The 22,817-nt window shown below is 43.1% G+C and overlaps 1 protein-coding gene across 8 annotated transcripts in view; it reads right to left on the reverse strand.

The window, feature by feature from the left end:
• palld (palladin, cytoskeletal associated protein) overlaps positions 1–20,973 on the reverse strand; it is a 50,152-nt gene extending 29,179 nt beyond the window's left edge. For 7 of the 8 annotated variants that reach the window (XM_041040956.1, XM_041040957.1, XM_041040953.1 and 4 more), the window contains exons 1-4: positions 20,800–20,973; positions 18,355–19,347; positions 1,158–1,333; positions 738–804 (exon numbers count right to left, since the gene is read on the reverse strand). In XM_041040956.1, the coding sequence (XP_040896890.1) occupies positions 738–804; positions 1,158–1,333; positions 18,355–19,346 (1,235 nt within the window). In that variant the 5' untranslated portion in view covers position 19,347; positions 20,800–20,973. Of the gene's footprint in view, positions 1–675; positions 805–1,157; positions 1,334–18,354; positions 19,348–20,799 lie in introns of those variants that run through there. The other variant, XM_041040959.1, reaches the window with a different exon arrangement.
• Between the last annotated feature and the right edge of the window lie 1,844 nt (positions 20,974–22,817).

Below are 22,817 nucleotides of genomic sequence, written 5' to 3' on the forward strand. Positions count from 1 at the left end.
GATACTTGACTCAAAGAAGATTGTCTCCCCAGCAATTAAGATGATATCAGTGAGCTTGGCTTCAGTGTGTAAACAGAAAGGGAATCAGGAAGTAGTCCAGAGGCAGATTTATACAACAGATAATAATCAAAACATTTTCGAGAATTAGAAAGTGCTCTGAGCACTGAGTACTGTTAGATGGAGCATTATTTTCATAACAGAAAATGTTTTGAACTTTTTACATGGATTTTGATCCAGATCCTGCACAAAGATAATCACATATATATAGTGACAGGATTTTTGTCAGTCTAGTAAGTGCTATATCGAAAAAAAATACCAAAAAAGTTCTCAAATGCTTCCACATCTGGATCTGAGCTATGACGCTGCTTTTCACTAAATTAATAAGTTGCTGTTATTCCTCATATAAAGCTGAATGATGCAAGAGAAAAGCAAGAAAAGCAAAAAGAAGGGAGTGGTAATGAACAAGGGGTGAAAAGTTTAACATTTGGAAATAAATACAGGGGACAAACCTGACGGTGATTTTTTTTTTTACCATATTAAACCTCTGCACCTCTCATTATTTAGATTGTGGACTGTGTATGGAGTTGGGGTTATGGCTCTTTAGGGGCCTTTTAAGGGCCTGGTTAAGTAGGAGCAGGCAGCAGACCTGATTAGCTGCTGCAGGGCTCAGTTAACCTGTTCAGGGTTTCGAGGTTCACTGGTCATGAGGTCACGTGAGGTCATGCAGAAACACGTACTGAGGCATGGTTCCTGATCTGGATTTTGACGCTGCCCCTTCTCCGTCTGAGTCTGATGACGAAGCTCCTACAATGTCACAAAAAACAGAAGCCGTGATGGTTATTTTTTTTTATGATACAGACCATTTAACAGTAAAAATGCTAACAATCGACAAATTCCTAGGAAAGTAGCTCTGCTGTTTTTAACTGTCCTAAACGTATGCTCATTAATACTGTACAAAAAGGACACTGCTTCTCAGTCCAGTCTCTCAGTCCACTAACACTCAAAGCACAGTTGTGCGAGAAAAATAAAAAAAGTCTAATTTCATGCCATAAAGCAATATTCCCCTTTTGCTCTAAAGCACTGGCAAGAGCAGACAAGCTACGGCCAAAGCCCATAAACAGTTTCCTGATGTGAAAATGACACTTTTAATTTCTGACCTTCAATGTAAACCTCAGCAGAGGTATTGTCTGCTCCAAGGCTGTTGGACGCCACGCAGGTGTAACGTCCCGTATCGTCCTCAAAGGCTTCAGCGATCACCAGTGTGTGCAGGTCACCATCCCTCCAGATCTGTATGTCAGGGGAGGTGTGCAGCTCGCGGCCTTCACAGAACCACCTGGCAGAGGAGGTGAAACACAACTCTGGTTACTTTAACATGCTGTGCCAATCAGAACAACTGTTTTTCATTACTGAGCAAAGCCTTCCAGTAATCTCCTGAAACATCAAACTACACTTGGATGTAAGAATGCTAACACTGGGCTGATGGGAAGTTCATTAGTTTTGCAGGTATTTCGGTCGTAAACCAAAGTGTTGGACAAACTGAAAATGAAAAGTCAGGTTATCAAAGTCAACCTTTTGGGAACAAGTTAGGGGAAAAGCAAGAGGATCACCAAAATGAACAGAATTAATACTCTGGGGACACTGAATATATGAAGCAAATTCCATGACAGCACATCTAATAGCTTAGAGTGCCAATCCTCACCTGTACATTTTAATTTAGTGGTAACTGATTACGTATTTGAAATTATTATTATTAAAATGATGCATTTGTACTATGATTTATTTATATGTGGGTATTTTAGGCAGTATTCCCCCCATGTATTATACTCACCAACTTAATTATTACGATAAGGGCATGCAGCGACACTGGCAGTCACAACTTATAAATGAGTCTTTTAAAAGAGTATAAACAATAAGATTGATTTGTGGATCATGAGATCCAGATCTTTACAGAGAACAGGGTTTTATTGGCAAAAGAAATAAATATTCCAGTAAAGAAAAAAATGTACCTTGTAGACCACAGGCGACAGGAATCATGAATCAGGAAATTTATTTACCTTTTAAATAAAGTCTTATCTCATAAGTAAGAACCATCACTCTTCTTGACAAATACTTGAACTTAAATATACCTTTGCCAAATATGATGGAGGCCTGCCAATCTGCTCACATCAGTAACTACTCATTCACACACTCACACACACCCTCTGGGCATATCTGCCAAATGTGAGCCACCCCGAGGCACTGACGAGACGCCGTGTTACGGGAAGCAGACACACCCTTTCCCTCCTTCCAATCAGAGCTCTTTGTGTCTGGGCAGGCGCTCGGGCCCCTGTACCACCTCCCTGGGGTCTGCTAACTCAGGCTCTGTTCCCCCGATCTGGGACCCAGGAGGGATGAGAGAGAGTCTACAACACAACCAGCTTCTTCTGTCTCATCTCTCTTCACAGAGTTATGATTAAAGGAGACCCCCACACCCCACCCCCCGCCCTACAGCACCATGTTACCACATCAAACACAGGATCACACAACAGGGTTAACACCACACATTTCCTTCAAACACACACACACAAATGTCAAGGCCTCAAACGTCATGGTTTCTGGGAGAATGTTGCTTTTGATAGTACTGATGTCCATTTTTTAAGTGCGTTATTACATATCAAATCAAGATGGCCACCAACCCTAACCCTCCACTGACACACTACAATCAGTACAGCCTATCAGCACCTTATTAAAAGGAAGGGCATACGTGTCCTGTTCACCTCTCAACCTCTGCACTGACAGGAGGAGGGGCAGGAATTCCCAAAATGCCAGAAGAACAGCTGTTCTGTCCATCCAGAGCCCTGACCTGAGGACAGCCAGCTATCTTGGAGAGCTGTATAAAAATTCCTGACATCCTGCTGCAAGGCCGTTACTTGATTTTATACACCCTGGCGTGTCAGTCAAACAGCAGGCTGGCTCCTGTTCCAGAAAGCAATCCATCAGCCAAAATATTCAGACAACGCTTCATACTCGAGGATTTACACCTGACAGAGTGGGTGTGAGATCAGAGACTCAGACAGAGAAAGTGAATGAATGAAACGGCAAAGTGCAGGAACAGGAGGTGAACGAGCGTGAGTCAGGCCGGGTCAGACAGGAAAAATTATACGCTCAGTCCTTATACCGAGACGGATCACACTGAGCAATTCATCAGCAGCAGTGACAGGTGGAGCAGAGCAGAGCCTTGTCACTCTGTTTCTGCTTTCTCTGCCATTGTTTTTACACCAATCTGCCCCCAACACAACAGACTCCTCGGGGAAGTTCCTCTGTCTTATCGCTTGGTGAAGTGAAACAAAGGAAACTTGGCTGGGGACTAATGAACTGTTTCTGGCACGAGCAGGGAGACCTTATCCACTGGAGTGTTAGCCCTCCAGGCAATGGAAGGCCAAGAGTCACCCGCCACAGTCCAGACACCCCGGCGGCTGTCTGTGCATCAGACACATGATCCAGACAGAGAAAGGCTGGGACAACACGGGCATCCTGTGCGACTTGACTTTGTTAGATGACACAGGCCAAGCGCTCTGGTACAAAACTGACAGGGAGTACAAATTTGATTGTTTGAGCAAACCAATATGTCTGTGTGGTTTTGAAATCCATTTTTCCAGATTATAACCAGGCAGAGAGAAGGGAAAACAACTCGTTTGGGAGACTGCCATGTCTGCTGTGGATTTTCTTGGGAAACTCAGGTTTCTTTTGTTGGTTAAACCTCTCTACTTTCTTTTAAGTCACTCGGTGAATCAATCAAAATGGCCCACTATGGACTTTGCAGCCATATGCTCCAAGTCTGATGTGGACCGCACAATACAAATCCCCTTTCAATATAGGAAAATCATTTGGACATTTTTTGAGCGCTGTTAAATAAAACACATACAGGAAAGGGCTTAATGTAACACATGACATCATTAAACTAATGACTATGGTTTTGTGATGGGGCATGTTAAGGCTGTTGGAGGTACTGTGTGTTTTGTGTATGTATGTGTAACTATAGTGAACAGAGGCAAACAGCAGGGGGATATGTTTTCCAGAGGGTGGCCTGAATCTGTCCGGGTTTCGAGAAAGGAAAATTTGGCATTTCCATGCAGCAACATGTGTGAACTAAAATGCAAAAATATAACTAAAGCATTTATCAGTGGACTTACGAGTTTTTTTTTTTCTTCAGTAGTTTTCCATTCTGGTTATGGCACAAAGGTCTACCAGGCTCGTCTCGCTGAATTTAAAACACAGACCATCTGCTCAGTAGGAGGAGGAAAGGGATGGAAATGTAAATGTGCTTGGGCACAATTTGACAAAACACAGAGTAGGGGCACGAGACTCATCAGCTCGTGCTTCTCTGAGGGTTGACTGAGCATAAACTAGGAAGCACAAACCATTCCCAACAAGCACAACAATAAAAACCCCTTATTAATCAACCTTAATGATCTACCATTATGCATAATTACTGAGTAAACTCATTTAGAGACAGACGGTAATGTTTATTTAATCCCCTCTCTATTTCATTGGAATGTGCTGAACATGGTGCTAGGCCTTAAAAAGCATGGAGTGTTCTCTCCAGTCGGGGAGTGGCGACTTTGTTGAGTCACATACAGTCCAGGAGGCGCAGAAGGAATTCAACCATCAATAGGCTCATTTGGAGGGGAAGCAGGGTGTGTTAGAAAAGCAGTCACTCGGCGTTCTGAGAGAACTGAGTGAAGGTAGAAATTTCTTGGCAGAATGTAGGTTTACCACCCATTTCCTCCGAACACAATACCATTATAAAACACAACTATTCAGAAAATGCATGCAAAATAGCTGAAAGTCAATAGGCGTCATGAGTAAGGCCTCAAATCTTTATTCATCTCTCAGCCTGGGGCCCCCAGCCAAGATGGTGACTAAACATCCCACCATCACCATCAACCAGCCTGTCGACAGCTCTCTGAATAAAGATAGCATGTGAGAAAGCAATTATACACGTCTCACTTCAGACAACTGAGGCCAGATGACGCCTCAGACATCAATGGGAGGATGATCTCGGTTTAATGATGCTAACCTATTCACACACAGAAGAAGAGAGCATTCCACACGACAGGCCAAACCAGAGGCCATAGTGCGTGCTGAGGGCCACACTCTCCTCATCTGACCCTGTTGTTATTTGCTGCTGTTGATGGAAAATTTTATGAAGCAAGGCTCAGTTTCACCGCAAACCCAAACGAGCGGAGGCCAGAGCGCAGAGGGGAGAGAGAAAGAGAGAGAGAGAGAGAGAGAAGGAGGGCTCAATCGCAAAAATGACCTTGACAGGATGTAGGAGTGACACGCTCGGGCAAACACACCCACAAGTCAATCAGCGATCACTTGGAGATATATGACATGGGAAGACTGGATGTATACTTCTGCAGACAAGTCTGTCTTTGATTTTACTCCCAAGTTTGCTCTCAGTGTTCAGATTTGAGCCTGTGGACCACAGAAGTCAACCAAAGTGCAACTGGACAAGAAGAGCGGCATCAAGGCTGTCTTTATCCCTAATTACAAACTACAATAGAGGTCAACTGAAACTGCCCAAACTCTATAGCAAGCAATGTTGGTTTTATTATCCACAACAGAGAAATATCCTGATTCATGCAAACACAAAATGGAAAGCAGATTGGGTTTCCCACGGATGCTGACTGAAACCAACAATGAATGCAGCTCTAAAAGGCTCAGTGAAAGGTCTATAAGCACAACCTCACTCAAGCTGCAAAATATTTATTCCCGCCGCAGCCCTCCTTATTACTGTAATTTTCCATAATACCACATAATGCATCATTTACCTGCCCTCCAGGTATGCAGTGGTACCAGTATGGCTACCATTCAGTGAATCATTAACATGCCCAACTAAATATTCCCATAATTAAACAATGAGCAGCTTAACATGCCGAAACGTAATGCAGATCCACTCAGCTTTCTACCTTCTCGCCTTCTCAAACACACAAACATATTAGCGTCATTGCACATAAGTAGGCTACAGAGACACTGGCATGGATGTGGGCTCATGTTAAATAAACAAAGGCTTAAAGTCCCTGCTTACATGACATGTAATGTGAGAGAGGCTGCAGTTCTCGTCAGAGCCACAAAGCATTTTGGCATCTTTCAGCTCATTGTTTTGGTTTTGTGGCCCCACAATTCTCACTGCTCTCATTTTGCTCTCGTTTCAGGTGAATCTGCTCTGATAAATCCACTGTACTTTTTAGCTGCTCAGCACCAAATAGCAGATGGATCAGTTATATTGTTCACGAGCTAGTGAACACCAAAACAGATCGGATTCATTGATTCTCCAAACTGATGCAAATATTCTAAATGTGGTGAATGTGTAACTACACGTGTGTTTGCTAACTTGTTAGCCATATTAACTATATGAGTCAAACATTTATGTGACGTCCAACTTGTTGTGGAGTTCTTCCCCAAAAATATTTCCAAAAATATGATTAGTGCAGCTGCAGTCTGTCAGACTAATTTCATCTTGCTTAGCAAACATTAGCAGTCGTAGTTTGTACCAGAGTGTAGTTAAATCACTTCAGTCATGACTTAATACTGACACAGTTTTACTGCTGGGAAAGGGTGGTGGTGTATTACTATTTTAAACATCCAGAGGGTAAATAATTTAAAATGATACCATTTGTTCAGGATTAGTACTGTATGTTACTGATCTAAATAAAGCTACAGTAGATGGATAAATCTTCTACTAAACTGTAGTTCATCTGTTTGAGTGCTGTCATCTGGACTGAAAACGAAATATTAGCATTCCAGAATTGAGTCTGACCTTAGTTCTGCTTCATGAATGCAAACACAAATGATGATATGTAATATGATGATGATACATGCAGGAATCTTAAGCTCAATGAAGCAGCAGAGGCCATCTGATGATGGAGCCTTGTTAATCGGAGCACAGGATCGGAGTCAGAGATCAGAGATCACTGGAATATTCTGGACAGCAAACAGCTGCGGAGGACAGTCAGAGCTCTGACCGGAAGCAATGAAGGATATTTTTCACCCAGGAATTTTAAGCCAGGGGGAGGGTAGGCTAGATTGGCAAAGTCTCCCTCATGTTGTCCCTCAACAGGCATTGTCCACTGAAGGATTAGAGGAGAGCAGATCTCAGTGTCGGTGGTCAAAGCAGGCAAATGGTTTAGACTGAATCGTCATGGGTGTTGAAATAAAATGTGAAATTCATACTGTGGTTTAAAAAAGTGAAAAAAGTGTGTGTGTGTGTGTGTGTGTTTGTATGTGAGAGAGAGAGAGAGAGGGTCAACTGACAGGCATGTGCAGCAGCTGAACTACAAATTCACACACCTCAGCACTCATGGGGATGCCCCCACAAGACACACACACACACACACACACACACACACACACACACACACACACACACACACACACACACACACACACACACACACACACACACACACACACACACACACACACACATACATTCACACATGTTCAACTTAATTTCAGTTTTGGCAGCGGCTCTGACAAAATCAATACATTTAAAAGAGGTGAAACACAAGCAGGTTTTTCTTGTTGTTCACATTGAACCCATTCATAGGTTTGTTCTTTCCAATAGAAATTATACACTGTCAGCTCTTATTCCAGAGAGCAACATCACATTTTTCCACACCACAAAATAAAAGTTATCTGTGATCTCGTGAAAGACCTAAATCCTCTGACTGACACGTTCGATGAGATGACTGTACACGACCGCCCCCAGTCTGACAATCTCCCCTGTAACAATAATTTATGGCTGTACTGTGAAAATCAAATAAAAGAGATTTACTATTTAAGCTTCACCTGAGTGTACCAGCAAATGACATCACTAACTAAGATTGTTCAGTCTGTAACTTACCTGAGCCGTCGTGCTGGTGCTGGTTAGTTGGACCAAAGTCACAAGTGATTTCCTTGATCTTAGGCTGCACACAGAGCTTCCCCTCCCGACAGCATGACACGCACTGAGCCACTGACACTCTCACACCAGGACAGCCACTCTGAGTCACACGGTCAGACATACACACAACGCTCACACCGAGCAGAGGGGTGAGAGGGAGGGAGCAGCCCGGAGCTGCCAAATTCCACACAAGACAGAAGAGCAGAAAAAATACATTTAAGATGCATTTAAAACACAAAAACTGCTTCAGAGCTGCCCACACTGAATTCATTCATATAATTCCAGTGGTTGGCTGAATTGCCTCCATGTTTTTTCCCTTGCTTACAACAAACATAAATCTTACCCATACTAGTCAAACTCACTGCAACTCTAAACCGCCTCAGTGCTGGACACAGGTAAACTTCCTCCAGTCTGATACGGTTTGTGGGCTACAAACATTTTAACAAGCGGATTCGTGGCCGTGCATTTTCTTGTGGTTTCATTCTGGAATCTGTCTCCCCCAAACAAAAAACAAAACTTTTTTTTTTTTTTTTTTTTTTTCTGCTCCTATACAAGTCCGGGGCCACAGTCTGCTGACCATCAAAAGCACCACAGCAAACCCTGGGCTCCGGCCAAACGGCCCTGTCGCCATGGAAACCTCTGTGGCTGCAGGAAGGGGGATATCGTGAAGATAAAAGATGGCGGCGCTACAGTACGTACTACAGTGTGACACAAAAAGAGAGGGCGCTAAATATACTGGCCCTTACTTAATAAATCCCACATGCCAGAACTAAGTAGGCCACTTAAAAAGCCCCAGTTAGGCCTGAACAAAAATAGCTTGCATAAGTCAGGATCTAAATAGACCACTTTGAGTAGGCAGCACCTGGCAAGTACAAGACAGATGGCTGTGGCTACTGTCTGGTCATGCTTCGGACACACACACACACACACACACACACACACACACACACACACACACACACACACACACACACACACACAATGTCACAGTATAATAATCCCAAACTTACTAACTTCAAATTCACCAAGGCCAGCAGATAAAAACTTGGTGTCTGTGGTTTGATTCGAGCCAGAGATGCCTGATGCTTAGTCCACAGCAGAATGAACGGGTGTGGTGTCTTTTACTCTCTGCAGGGGCTCAAACAGAGGCTTTCATCCAGACAGAACCACTGATATTTTGGTCCCAGTCAATGGAGACCCTGAGAGCCTACCACTGGGGCCTGGCAGGTGGGATTATTTGTGGTGCTTGTTACTAGGAAGGCCTGCTCTCCTTGTGTCTTTGTGTGAGACTGTACAACATAAAAATCCATGATGAGAGGAACACGCTCCTAACGACGTCTGCCCCAGTGGCTCACACTGTAATCGTGTGGTTCTTTTATTCAAATTCTTTTGGTCTGTGAAAGAGCTCGCTGCCATTTGTAGTGATAACAGCATGAAAAGAACCGTACTTCCCCTAAGTGACTATAAAACATGGGTTAATAAGAGGATGGACGTTTACAGTCTCTGGATGTTCCTATTAATTACTGACTGACTGACAGTGGCCGTCTCAGACCTCCTCCAGAAAGTAAAGAGAATTAGAAAAAAACAAACAAACAGAATCAAGTCATTTCTCAGTACCACCACAAACAACCAAACATTCATGTGTGTCCAATCACACACACCCACTTCCACTGAATATTTCATTGTTTAGTAGAAAGGTCTTTCAAGGGTCAGTTGACATCACAAAAAAAAAGTGTCATGGCAACTTCTGTCTGTTTTTGCTCCAAGGAGACCAAAGGACACTAACAAAAACAGAGACTACGTCCTCTCATGATGTCATAGTGTGAGGACGATATATCGTCCGAACTGTCAAATAAATCCAGCGTGAAAACCAACAAAAGCTGCATCCAGAGGAGCCCAAAATTAAACATATCAGCCATATAAAATAAATGAGCCCACGGATTCAAACAACAACAAGAAGTCTCAAAGAAAAGGAAGTGGACTGCTGGCCCAAAAAAAAAAGACTTTGATTCTGTGTGGTGTGGTTTGACCATGGAGTTATTTTTATCTTTTTTTTTTTTGTTAATGAAAGAGACATTGGCCTAATTATATCAAACTATTATTACTCCTTAAACATCCAACATACAGCAGATTCTTACATTAAGTCCATGGGCACAGCTATGGGAGTGCTTACGTCAGATCCTGTGAAGCAAATTTCATCAATTTACAAATTTCTAAGTTCTTCCATGACCATAATGATCGATCTTCCTGCCACTGAGTAATTACAGCTGGAGACAAACCACAGAGCAGTCTGTGTGTGTTTTAGGTATGTATCATAACTTTCTCGGAACAACAATTAGACAGAGTTAATGCAACTGCTGAGCCACACAGCGTAGATCTGCGGTCTGTGTATGTATGTCTGTGCTTTGACTCACCTACTGCACTGCTAAATCTTTCAACCAGGAACAATTAAAATAACGACATTTACTCCTTTTCTTTGTGCTGCAGCAGTTGCCATCTTGTTAACTGCAGAGGCCAGGTGCAATTTCTGACTCAAGAAATTCTTTGTACAGATGAAGCGGCATGTTTCTGGTCTGCTGAAGGCCCAGGCAAGTAAACATACTGAAAAAAACCAAATGTGCATGATCCCCCTTCCTCCAGCCACCCCCGACCTTGCCACAAACATGCAAAAGCACAAACACAGAAAAACATCTGCTTCCAGGACAGCCAGACCACCTCTCCTGGTGTGTGGGTGGGTAATGCACCTCAGCATCGATATCCTTGAATATTTTCAGCTCTGGAGCCAAATCTCAGCCGGTCTGAGATGGTCTTTGAGGGCGAACATAGCGAGCAACACACTGATAAGACGCCTTGGATGAAACTGGATGCATATTAGTCAAGAAATTACTGTTAAACTACTGCCAACAAAATTCTCCAAGAGGAGATAAATGGCAATGGAGGCAACAGGCTGAAGTTGCTGTCAGGGATTGAACTCTGCGACCTCTCCTCCTCACTCTGAATTTATGGACTCTGAGCCCTGATCAGACACACATGCGCCAAACATGCATCTTCCTCCTCCTCTTTACTTCTTATGAAACTGAACGCCACAGACCCCCCCATTCCAACTGTCTCTCCCCATGATATCAGGAGCCTCAGCGCTGAAGTGAAAGGAAGGAAAAGCAGGGACATTTCATTCAACTGATACGCAGAAGACAAACATGGACAGACTGAGGAACAAAGATGCATAGCTTGAGTTTCAGCCTAAGACAGTTTAACATTCACGCAGCTGTTATCCTGTCACATGTACATGGGAAGGAAGACTTGAGCTTGTTTTTATGAGTCCCATTTGACCTCTCCTCGGCTAGTAAAATAAGTATCCATGCACAGACTCGGATTTTCACACAGCCAAGTGCACAATACACAAAAACACATTCTACGGTTTTAAGCGCCAAGAGAGTCTGCTGCTATTTCTATCCAGACAAAAACACTCAAGACACACAAACACATACAACGGCACACACTAAATTCCACCACTTCAATATTGTCAGAGATACATAATTGAATCGGGCTCAACTTCAAACACAGCTCTTTGGCAGCCGCACAGGAATCCAAGGTCCAGGAAAAATAACGGCCTAAAATATCTCATCAAAAGGCAGATTACTGTAAGCTGAATCTAATGGCCATGCCTTATCAAGCATGATGAATAGCAGAGCGTCATTTAACAGGTGAACAGAGGAATGTAACCTGGTGCTTACTGTTCACAGCCCAGCTGTGGAACAGACCCCGAGGCCCGGATGACTCAAAACTACAAACCTTAACTGAGTCCTGTAATACCTCGCCCATTCCTGAACTTGTTAAACAGTGTCTGGCCAGTTTCTGAAACACTATCCTTGCAATAGAATGAATTTTTTTTTTCAGCCTGTGTTTCGTGTGAAACTCAGGTAACTTGAGCAGTTGTGATCTGATTGATAGCGGTTTGTCTGAGCGTTCATGTGCGCCTGACCACGGCAGGCCTGATGGAGCAGGTTAATGTTCATGGTAAGCGTGTGCATGTTTAGCCATGAGGTCAAACGGGCCTGCTGACACTCGGTGCGGAGGAGACGCTTAAGTGCAGAGTAAAGATTTATGGAGTGTCCTCTGCCCATCCTCCTGTTGAACTTGTCTTAGATTACCGTCCTCCTGCCGTGCATGACTGCTGCCTTTGTCCACAACAGACATGCTTCATATTAAATCTGGTATTCCACTTTTTCAACTGTCACTGATCCACTTTTATAACTCTCTACAAATCTCATTTCCCTCTACTCTTACTCGACTCCCTCTCTTACTTAACTCTTTCTCGCCTGATTGCTTAGTTTTGTGATTATGTATTGACTGTAGATCGTCCATACAGTACAGGCTACACAGCAGGTCAAAATTACATTGTGTGTGTGAGCATATATAAGGCAATACTGTCATATAACCTTGAAAATAAAGGCAGGTAATGAACTTTTAATTCAAACCCTGTGTGTGGTCCTGTCGGCTGAAGAATAATGAAAAGAAAAATGAAACACAAACATCATACTTTAAGCTACAGTATGTGTCCAGAGCTACACCGTACACTGTGTGACATGGTGGGACTATATGTGTTAAGGGGTCATGGTCAGGAGCCTCCTAGACTCCAGAGCAGGAGGAGGAGAAGGAAAAGTCTCACATCAGTGGGTGAAACTTCACACTCTGTCTCTAGGCCGGTGGAGAGTCAGGGGCCACCGCTGAGGTTTAGATGGGACAACTCCATTCGTCACAGCTGCCATTAACGTACCACCGAGGAATACCACTGACGTGTGTCCATCCGAATGTTTTACTGCTGATCTCTCCATGTGTATAATCCGCAGTAAGCCTGATTCGACAGTGATACACCAAAGCTGCTCTGTCTATTTATGGTTACATCACAAAAAAAATCTTTGGCAGCCTGCGATGAACACGCTCAACTGTACTCACGCCTCGAAACATATCTTTGCACACGTATAACACACGGTCCGTTATCAGCATGGTGAGAACTGAATAATGCGTCAAACTGACTACCTCACATCGACTTGCAAAATCTCCATACAGCATCAGGAGTTTAAGTTCCTCCTTCTTAAATGTTTTCATGTTTCAGGAATGTTATGTTTTTGTCAGTCCCCCATATAGTGTTAATTAGAAGTATGAGTACCCCCACCATTACTCCAGGTTCTCTCGTTATTTGAAGCCTAAATATGAAATGACATCATGCTTGCAAAATTTAAAAAAACAAAAAAAAGAAAAAGCAGGTATAAAAATACCAGTGCTCTTTCCTCTCCCCCTCCTCCCACAGAGATCAAATGAGTCCATGAGGGAGATTTTAAAATTACGGCCTTCCTGAAACAGGCCAAACAGTCAGCGTTACAGTCAGGCTACGTCATGAGTCAGCAGTGGGTCACCTGCTATGACCTCATACCAGTCTGTTTCATACAATGTGGGAGGAGGAAGGGCTACTGCAGCTCATAGCTGGTACAGATGATGGCTCCTGAAACAACAGGCTGGTAGAAGCCAAACCTGCATCTTTCCCTTATCTGGGTGTGAAAATGCAGGAAGTCAATGCAGGGCCAAAAAGTCTGCAAGAAAGAAAGAAAAACTGTGAAACCAAAACCAAAACTACTGTCTAACCTCAAATCTTTTTTTTTTTTTTTTTTATATCTCCTTAACATGAACATGTTTCATTTTCTCACCATTTTGGGTTTTTCAGTCACTATTTCACACAGTAAAATCAGGAGCACTGATTTTATGACTGCAACTCATTATTGTTTCTTCTTTGCTTTTTTTTTTGTTTGTTTGAAGATTTTTTGGTTTCTCAGTTACGGTTTTGGTTGCTCATTTAAAAGTTTTTCACCCAAAATTGACAGGCACTCGGTGCATCAGCAGCTTGAACCTAAATCAAGCTAAGAAAACCAAAACAGTAAAATTGGTTTGGAAGAAATGATGATGTTTTAGATGAAACGCAACATTTTAATTACAAGTAAACTCCTTTGGCCAAATATAACCAAATTGTAGAAATCAACTTGAACATGAAAAAGATTTTTTTTAGAGCAAGTAAATAGGAGAAGGTGAAACAAGATATTTCTTGCTGCCTCAGATGTGTGTGTTTTTGTACAGGGATGGATTATTCCACAGTTTGGTTTCCAGGACTGAGCCATGTCTGTGACAGAGAGAAGCTTTTTGTATTGTTGTAAGGTAAGATTTTAATTTGACAACAGCATAATCCCGGGGGAATAAAACTAAACAATGCAGGAAGTATAAAGACAGAGACAGTTTGTAAAATAAATACTTGGACTGCACGTCTATGTGTCCGTCCTTTTACGCTTATGTGCCTGCTGGCGTCTACGATCCTGCTGGTCAGTGTTGGCTCAGTATGTTTAAATTCAATCACGGATCATACTTCATGTCTGACACCAAATTCCACCATCAGTATTAATGGGATGTCGTCTCCTCCTGATGTTGGAGACGCCTCGTGTCGATTTCATGAACAGAATTCTTCAGCAGCCTCCAAAAGTTTCCCTGGTGGTTTTGAGCTTTTGGTTGAAACCAAGAAGCCGTGGTTGCTCTCTAACGTAAATGCCCCCCTCTCTTCGTTCAACCCCAAGTCAGGTTTTGAAATGCCTTGTTTGCACAGCAGGCAGCGAGGGTAATGACACGAAAGAGCATCAGACAAAATGCCTAAAATAGCTCGCTGAGCACGCCACAATTGGAGATGGATTTTCTCTGTCTGCTTTGCAACGCATTGAAATAGTGAGAAATCAGTCATCAGGCACCCGCAGCGTGTTTGGTGTTCTGCACAACCAGACCTCACACCATCAATTTTGGTTAGAAATGTTCTCTTTAACAACAAAACACACACACACACACACCAGGGTCTTACGCTGACTGCATATATTTTCGATTCCATCATGCCAACAGCTAATCTTAACCCAAAACTAGCCCCTTGAAGAAGTAAAGAAAGTCCAAAATGACCTCAGACTGAAAAAATGCTCAAAGTGGTTCCCACAAGGATAAAACACACACGCATCCCAATACCAGAGATGCATCATTATGAACAGAGCATTGCATAAAACAGTGTGTGTGAGGAGCATGAGGACATACTGAAGAATACCAGGCGCTCGGTACCATAAGACTCTCCGGCCGAGACAAATTGTGGCTGACCACAGAGGGCCGCGCCCAGCGCCCAGCCACAAGGAATGTCTCTTTCACTGGCTGTGCAAAATGCTGGCATCAGCTCAGCAGCAACTCATTAGCCTGAGAGAACTGAGAGGGAGGCACGGAGGTGCATCACCTGCTTGGACTGGCAACTGCATCAAAGGAGCTGCCCATGGGAAATGAACACTAAATGGAAATCAGGCATTCGAATGTTAAAAAAAAAAAAAAAAGGAAGAAAAAGAAAGAAACACACACGCAAACATATCTGCATGCTTGCACAAACACATACAAATAACAGCAAAACTCTCATGGGCAGATTGTTAGAAATGAGAAGGAAGCCATTAACTGCCCTGTGTCCCTGTGGAGCACATACAAAAACATGCATATAAAAAACCATGCTGTAATTTGGAATCAGCTCTGCGGGTAAGAATTCTGGACATACGAGTGTGAAAAGTACAAATATGACACAAATATACAAACAATAAAAATGTTTGAAATGTTTGTAAAGGTCTTATAATACAAAAGGAAATTCAGTGTAGAGTTAATTTTACAGTTTAGCTGAGCAGAGGGACGTAGTCCTCAGGAGATACTGGGCTCCTTTCTATTCAGTTATACCGTATGTTCAACACATACAACTCGGCTGCAGCAGAGAAAACTTGGAGTTTCTCCTCCAGCTAATATGAAATCTCAGCACAGACACAGATAATAAACTCTCTCTGCAGCTGTACTTCTTAGTATATCACTATGTGGGTATTTTTCACATTTCTAAGAAGCTGCTTCCTGAAGATTCACAGTTTTAATTTGAATAATAAATAAGTTGCTGCCCTCTAGTGTCCACAGTCAGTAGCCAGCACAGGGAGTGAGAGCACTCACTCACACAAACACTACTGAGTGTAATTCATTGAAAGAGTTTGAACTGCAGCCAAACACACAAACAGTCCATCAAACATTAAAAACTGCTGCACAAATACAAAATACAAACCTTCCATCTCAGTCTGTAACAACAACTAAATTCACTTTTCATCTTCGCAGTTCAACTTTTTTTGGGACACGTGTAAACTATACATAGATCATGAAATTAGAGGGAGAAAAGAAAAAGTACTTTGCTGTCTTTTTTTTAAACTTTTCCACTGCAGTTCTCTCGGCTTTCCATTCATTTCCTCTGTCATAGAACATCAGTGTGGCCACAGTGTCTGGGCTCTCCTGTTTCCCTGTGGTCAAACATGCTACACGCTACCTTCATATTCCCCAAGAAGGTGTGGGGAGATGTGGAGCCTGGCGACTGAAAACGCCTTGTCATTGCATTGCCTGCATTCCTGTGCTTGGCTCCTGTTGGCCTGAAGACTATTTATACAGCCACAGAAGAGGCCCCTCACAGCCCACCGGGGAGATACACGTCCTGGGCCGCCAACTTTATGTCTTCTGATTACACAAACACCTAAAAATGCATCGTCTGCTCTAAACTCGCTGAAACTGAAACTCTTTAGCTCCACCGGACCTTTTGGAAGGTCTGTCCTAAAAAAAAAAACTTGGACAAGATGAGGACAAGTTAAGCTGACATTATTCAAAATGTTAGAAAAGATCACAAGGTTTCAGAAGATGACAAACAACTAAGGCTGACGTGTGGTGAAATGCACAAAAATTGATGCACAAGACATGCAAACTTTTTTGTAAGAGTGCAGCCTTTAACGGCACATTGGTTTCTAACAATAACATAAATGAAGCAATGCAGCGTTGGAACAAGGAGATGCAAAATTTATACTGCATGTGGTGTTAGTAACTAGTGAGAAAAAAACTGTTTCTGTTTACTTTTAAGTCATGCAGAAATTCAAAGGAGCTACTCTGAGTGTTAGGGTCCAATGATTAGAAAAGACACACACACACACTACAGGAAGACCGCCCTCATATCCCTGACACCATCACAATCAAATAGACCGAAACTTAAAGTTAGTTTAGGTATTTTTCTATAGTAAACATCAAGCGTGTTGACTGAGCTGTGAGGCTGAAATATCTAGAAACAAGAGAAGAGTGTATTTTTAGTTTGCTGTTGAACTGGTGCAAATAACCCGGGGCAGGGGGTGCTGTCCTCTCAAGAGGAATAACAGTTCATCCTGGCATAAATTAGACAACTGGCACAGGTACCGATGGACAAATGTGCTTACACAGAGTGGAAGTCCCCCCCGCAACCCGAAAACCAGGTGCTCCGCTTGTCAACACATGGGTAACTCTCACCCCCCTGGCCGCCGCCCGCCTCACTCACCTTATCTCCAACAGCCAGGCCAGCGAGACTGGATCCTGACACCTGGTCTGGTCAGCATCACTGACACTGCGATATAAAGGGCTGTACGTGTACTTTAAGTCTGTGTATTCTTGGATCATTTTGAAATCAGACCATACCTGGAAAATCACTTTTATTCAAGGGTTGTTTCACCCAAATTATAAAGACATGTTTTTGTATTCACCCCTGGTAAAACCTTGTTATGATGACCTTCAAGCCCTTCTAATGTCAGGACAAATAGTGTTTGTGTTTGTCAGTATCAGAAGGACGGATACCAGCACTGCTTAACACGTCAGACGGCCGAACACAAGGTGAGAGAGCAAAGTCTGAATCAGGACGACAGCTGCTTTACACAACAGAGGCCCAACATCACCTAATCAGCAAAGTCAACACCTCTGTCACGCCTGTGAAAAACTACAGGGATAGCAGAAAAGTCATCCTCCATCCACGAGGTGCTGGGTGAAGTCACCACCTGTGTGAACTGCAGGTATCATATCAAAGTCAGCAGCAGGTTACTACACTGTTCAAACTCATCCAACTTTAATCCTGGTGAAAGCACATGGTCACCATCAAACTCCGTACAAGACCAGAGGAACTGCACAGAGCAGCATCATTCACCAGCATCATTCACACATGGGGAACACATGAGAACTGATTTGTGACACTCAGAAAGTACTCACTTAATCAACTGATCGATAAGTGAGTGTAAACTTATGGGTAAAGACAGTATGTTGACAGTCACTCAGTTAAAAACGTGTGCAAGAACATGATGAAAAAATAATAGGTATTTAAAACTATACAAATACTATATTTAAAACCAATAATTTGAAAGAAGAATAAATTTTGAATAAAATCAAATAAAAAACAGAATGTGATCAATAATTGCATTTTCATTTAATTCTGTTATTTCCTTTATTTTATTTTTTTTACTGTTTATGTTCATTTCACCTGAACCAACTCAACCAAGGTTCAGACTCACCTGACAAGCGGCAGGGGGTTTCCTCTGACTCGACATTCCAGACGGATGGGGCTTCCTTCTGCCACCTCCTGACTCTTCAGCTTCTGGAGGAATTGAGGAGGGGACAGAGGTCCAGTTGTGGTTGGAGCTCCAAGGTGCTGGAGCCTTGCAGAAGTTGCCACTCCCACCGGGCCTCCAGGCTGAGGCCCCATGTCAGTCTGGCTGTACTGTGTCTGCTCTTGCTGGTTGGGAGGCAGAGACGGAGCAGAGGCCGAGCCCTGAGGGACTGGCCGCTGGCTCCTGGGAGACAGATAGCCACTATCAGGAGAGGAAGAGTCTTCGTCCACCTGCTGCTCCAAATGAGCAGAACCTTTGAAAATGGACGACAGCTCCTCGATGAACGTGGCAGCTCGGCTACAGAACTCTGTGGCTGAAGCTGCCCGATCATTCAGCTCCAGGCCTTCATGCACCAGCCTGGGTTTATCCTGCTTATAAACCGGCTGGATGGGTTTGTGGCGGACAACCTTCTCAGCAGAGGACGGGGCCTCACTGGACACCTGTACAGGTCTGCTGAGGGCAGCGTTCTGACTGGAGGTGACTTTCATTGTAGTGCTATCATCTGGGTAGGGGGCTTTGGTCTGGTGGTGCAGGTTTGGGTTTGTGATGAGGTTTTCAGTAGTCTGGCTGCTCACAGGGAGGGAGGGGATAGGCTGGAGAACCTGCTCCTGGGGTGTAGGATTAGAGGGGCCTGGATCTTCAGATTCACATTTGTCACCAAAGGCCTCCCGGGCCAGGTCCAGGCTACGATTGATCTCTTCTGCACTTAAGAAGGCAGTAAGATCTGCAAAGTCCCCGTCTCCAGAATCCAGCTCTGTCACAGAGTCCAGGTACAGTTCCCCATCAGAGGACGCCTCAGAAAACACACCTCCATCGCCCTCCAAAGTCCCACCTGCTGCTGAGTCTTTTAGCAGCAGAGAGAAGGGGAGTGGCTGATTCCAACTCCCGTCCTGCATCCTGAAATAACATCGACTCCCATTAACCATCAAATTATACACGTTTACAAGGCAGACGTCACAGCTTACACTCCACATGATGCCCATCAGTAAAAATGGGTAATGACACACAGACAGAAGAGATCTCAAGCTTAAAATATAGACTTCACAATACTGGATCCTTCTCACAGTCGCAGCCATAGCTGGCAGGATGACTCAGGCCAGTGTTGTCTGCACACAGTTGGTGGGTATTAGCAAAGGCCTTTACTGAGGTCATGGTGAACATGACTGGCATTTCTTACTCGCTCTGTGTCTGTCAGGACATTTTACCCCATCACTCTGTTCCTTTGTTGTACTTTTCATTTAAGGCTGAAAATACTGATTCTGATCCGTGTCAGATTAATCCACTGGTTTTTTGACTAATAAACTTATAATTTTGTTTATAAAATGGCAAAAATCTAATATTTCTTCCTCCTGAATAAAAGGATGAATCAAAACTATCACTGATTAATTCTCTGTCAATCGACTGATCCTTTTTAGCTTCATAACAGAGGAGCTGTCAGTGAAGTGATGTTATTGTAAAATACCATAAACAACAACATGCAGATTCACTCAAGTATAAAATCACGTCTAAATTCTGACTATCCATACACTCATACCATAACTTTACAGAATACATTTATTAAATGTCACATTTTTCGGCAGTGCTGCTTTGTGAACAAGGAAGAAGAGGCTTCACGTGGAGACCAAGGGAATCTCAAACCAGAATAATCCAAAATAATGATGAACAAGAGAACACACACACATTTATGTCACCTGATGCATTCTTACATGTGAGTTTACACGTAACGTAAGAGTCTCACATTTTGATTCAGAGGTAAAGTGTCTGATCTCTTGAGAATTTGACTCTTGCTGCTCAATATGTGGTTGCTGTAGATACACGTATGACACAGTGCGACACTCAGCGCCTCATGGCGTCCTGAAGACCAGCTGTTGTTATTTTTAATCTCCTGGGCTATGTTTCACAGCAGCAGCGCAGCCCCACCCTCCCTGAGCACAGGAGAGAGGACTTTCAAAATTAGTCGCTACCTTCAAACACGCACACACAGGTATAACTGGACGTGCACAAACATACATCGACAGTCAAGAGGTTAAAGCCTTAAAAGCATAAACACAGATAGTCTCCGTAAAAATGTTCCATTGTCTGAACAGCACAGTTCTGATTAAATATAAATGTTTGAATGAAAATTTAAGACAGACTGACAAAATGTTAACAACTGTCAGAGCTGTCAACGTTTCCACTGCCTCGTGTCCTTTCCTAGACTTGATAAACCACAATATGTTAACTTAAATTCGGACAATATCTTGTATATATTAAGCTATAAGAACCAAAATAAGACAAGAACCAAATAAAAGAACTAAACCGCAAAATCCAGCTGAAAGCATCAACAAAGAGAGAGAGAGCAGAACTTACCTTAAAGCAAGCTATTTGTCGAAATGCTTTCTCCTGGTTTGGTGGTTCCAGGTTTGTCTTCTTTATTAAGTAAGAATGAGCCAGAAAGAAGCTTCTCCTTCCAGAAGAGCAGCCTTATTGGTTAGACAGTCAGCAGGATCGCTCAGGTTCAGGGTCCAATTGCGTACTGCCTCTGCAGTGGCCTGCTGTCCCATCTGTCCCTGGTCCCTGACTGCTCACTGTGTGTGGCTATATTTGGCCCCCGGCTCAGGTTTCACAGCCAGAATACTGGCAAGAGGAGAGAGTGTTAAGGTAGTGCTGGGGAACAGAAGGTAGTGGTGATATTTTTTACACAACCCGTATTTGTTAATTAAACACAGTTGTAATATTTGACATTGCATATCATTAATATGCACTAATAAGCCTGTAGGCTTGGGGTTTCACGTAACACTCAGAAACCCTCCATATGCATCAGCCACCGTCACATCCACAGGTCTGAGTAATGAAGAGATATCAGACATCCTGCTGAATAAGTCTGTTATTGGCTGGGTTATTGTTTGTCTAGTGAAGACGTCTAACATGACAACGTGATGTGACAGCAGCTCGTCAGCGTTGCCACTATATCCAGCTGAGTTGACCTGATGACCCCAGACCACCCGCTTGTGTGTTTCACCTGTGGCTAGGTTACCTTAAAATGGGTCTGGGAGGATTTAGCAAAAACCAGAGCTGGTATGAAGGTTCAGCGCTGGGTTTGGTCAAGGTCAGTGCTGCTTATACATAGCAGGTAAAGGTCTGTTTTAAGTTTTTCTCTCTGCCCAGTTTACAAATGACATCTTATGTAGTAAGTCAGAGAAAGATGGTTTAGATTAAGGCGAGGACTCAACAATGAATTGGACAGGCACAGACAGTCGAAGACCACGCAGCCTCACTCTGTCTATTTCAAGGCCACTATCACATTTTGTGCTCTCAGAGCTATTCTGGTTCTTCATCAATCTACTGATTACGGTTAAGTGCCAGTGATAAGTTTGGAAGGAATTTTCACCGTCATAACGGTCTACTGTACACACACACACACACACACACACATATTTAACTATAGCGTTTAAAAATATTGCTGGGAGCCTCAGAGATGCATGAGATACAGCTAAAGTGTGTCAGAGAGCACCCGTTCAGGGGTGAAGATCACAGAGGCTGTGAAGCTGAGGCTCCTGTAGGTTTCATATTTTAAGATAATGTCAAAAGAGTCACTGAGATCAAAGTTAAGCTTAGTTAAGTTTTTTTTTATTGACTCCCAAGGAAAAACCTGTCTTGGATTTAAATAATTTCTGTACAACAAACATGTCACAAAAGACAATGTCAAAAATACATTAGAAAACACACCACCCACAAAATAGGCACAGCCTCTCGCTTTAATGATTACAACTGTGCTTATGGGCAAATGAAAGGAAGGACGAGTATTAATACTGTTATTGATCCCAGTGAAAACTGAAAAGTAATGTTTGTGATAACTTGAGAATAATAAAACGATCACATAAGGGTGGCGAAAATCCTGAGGCTGTCACATTTACCACGACTAATTTAACGCGTTGCAGTTCGTCACCGTGGCCACCGGAGGGCAGTGGAGATCCTAAAAACACAGATCAGTCAATGAATCAAATCAGACCAATGCTTAGCCCGTTAGCTAACTTCGCTAGCATCAATACATCGTAACACTTAGGACATACGTTAAAAGTTAAACAGTGGAGGGCATTGATAAACACCTTCAAAATAAAACTTTGAAAACACACAGATATGTAGTTAGGCCTGTGGCCACCAGAGGGTTATGAACGCTCGTGATCATAGCTCCAGTAGCATAGAGGCCTGTAATGCTAAAATCACCACTTCCGGTGTAAATGTTCAGAAACAAACGTTTGAAACAGTCGAGTTAATACCAAGTGTGTGTAACTGCTTTTATACTGACTTACTGTTTACTCTGGGCAAAATGAAATACCAGCGTCAGACCAGCAGCGACGACTGTGCTGACTGTCTAACGTTTCCAA

This window comes from Toxotes jaculatrix, chromosome 6, assembly GCF_017976425.1.
Source record: "Toxotes jaculatrix isolate fToxJac2 chromosome 6, fToxJac2.pri, whole genome shotgun sequence".
NCBI lineage: Eukaryota > Metazoa > Chordata > Actinopteri > Toxotidae > Toxotes > Toxotes jaculatrix.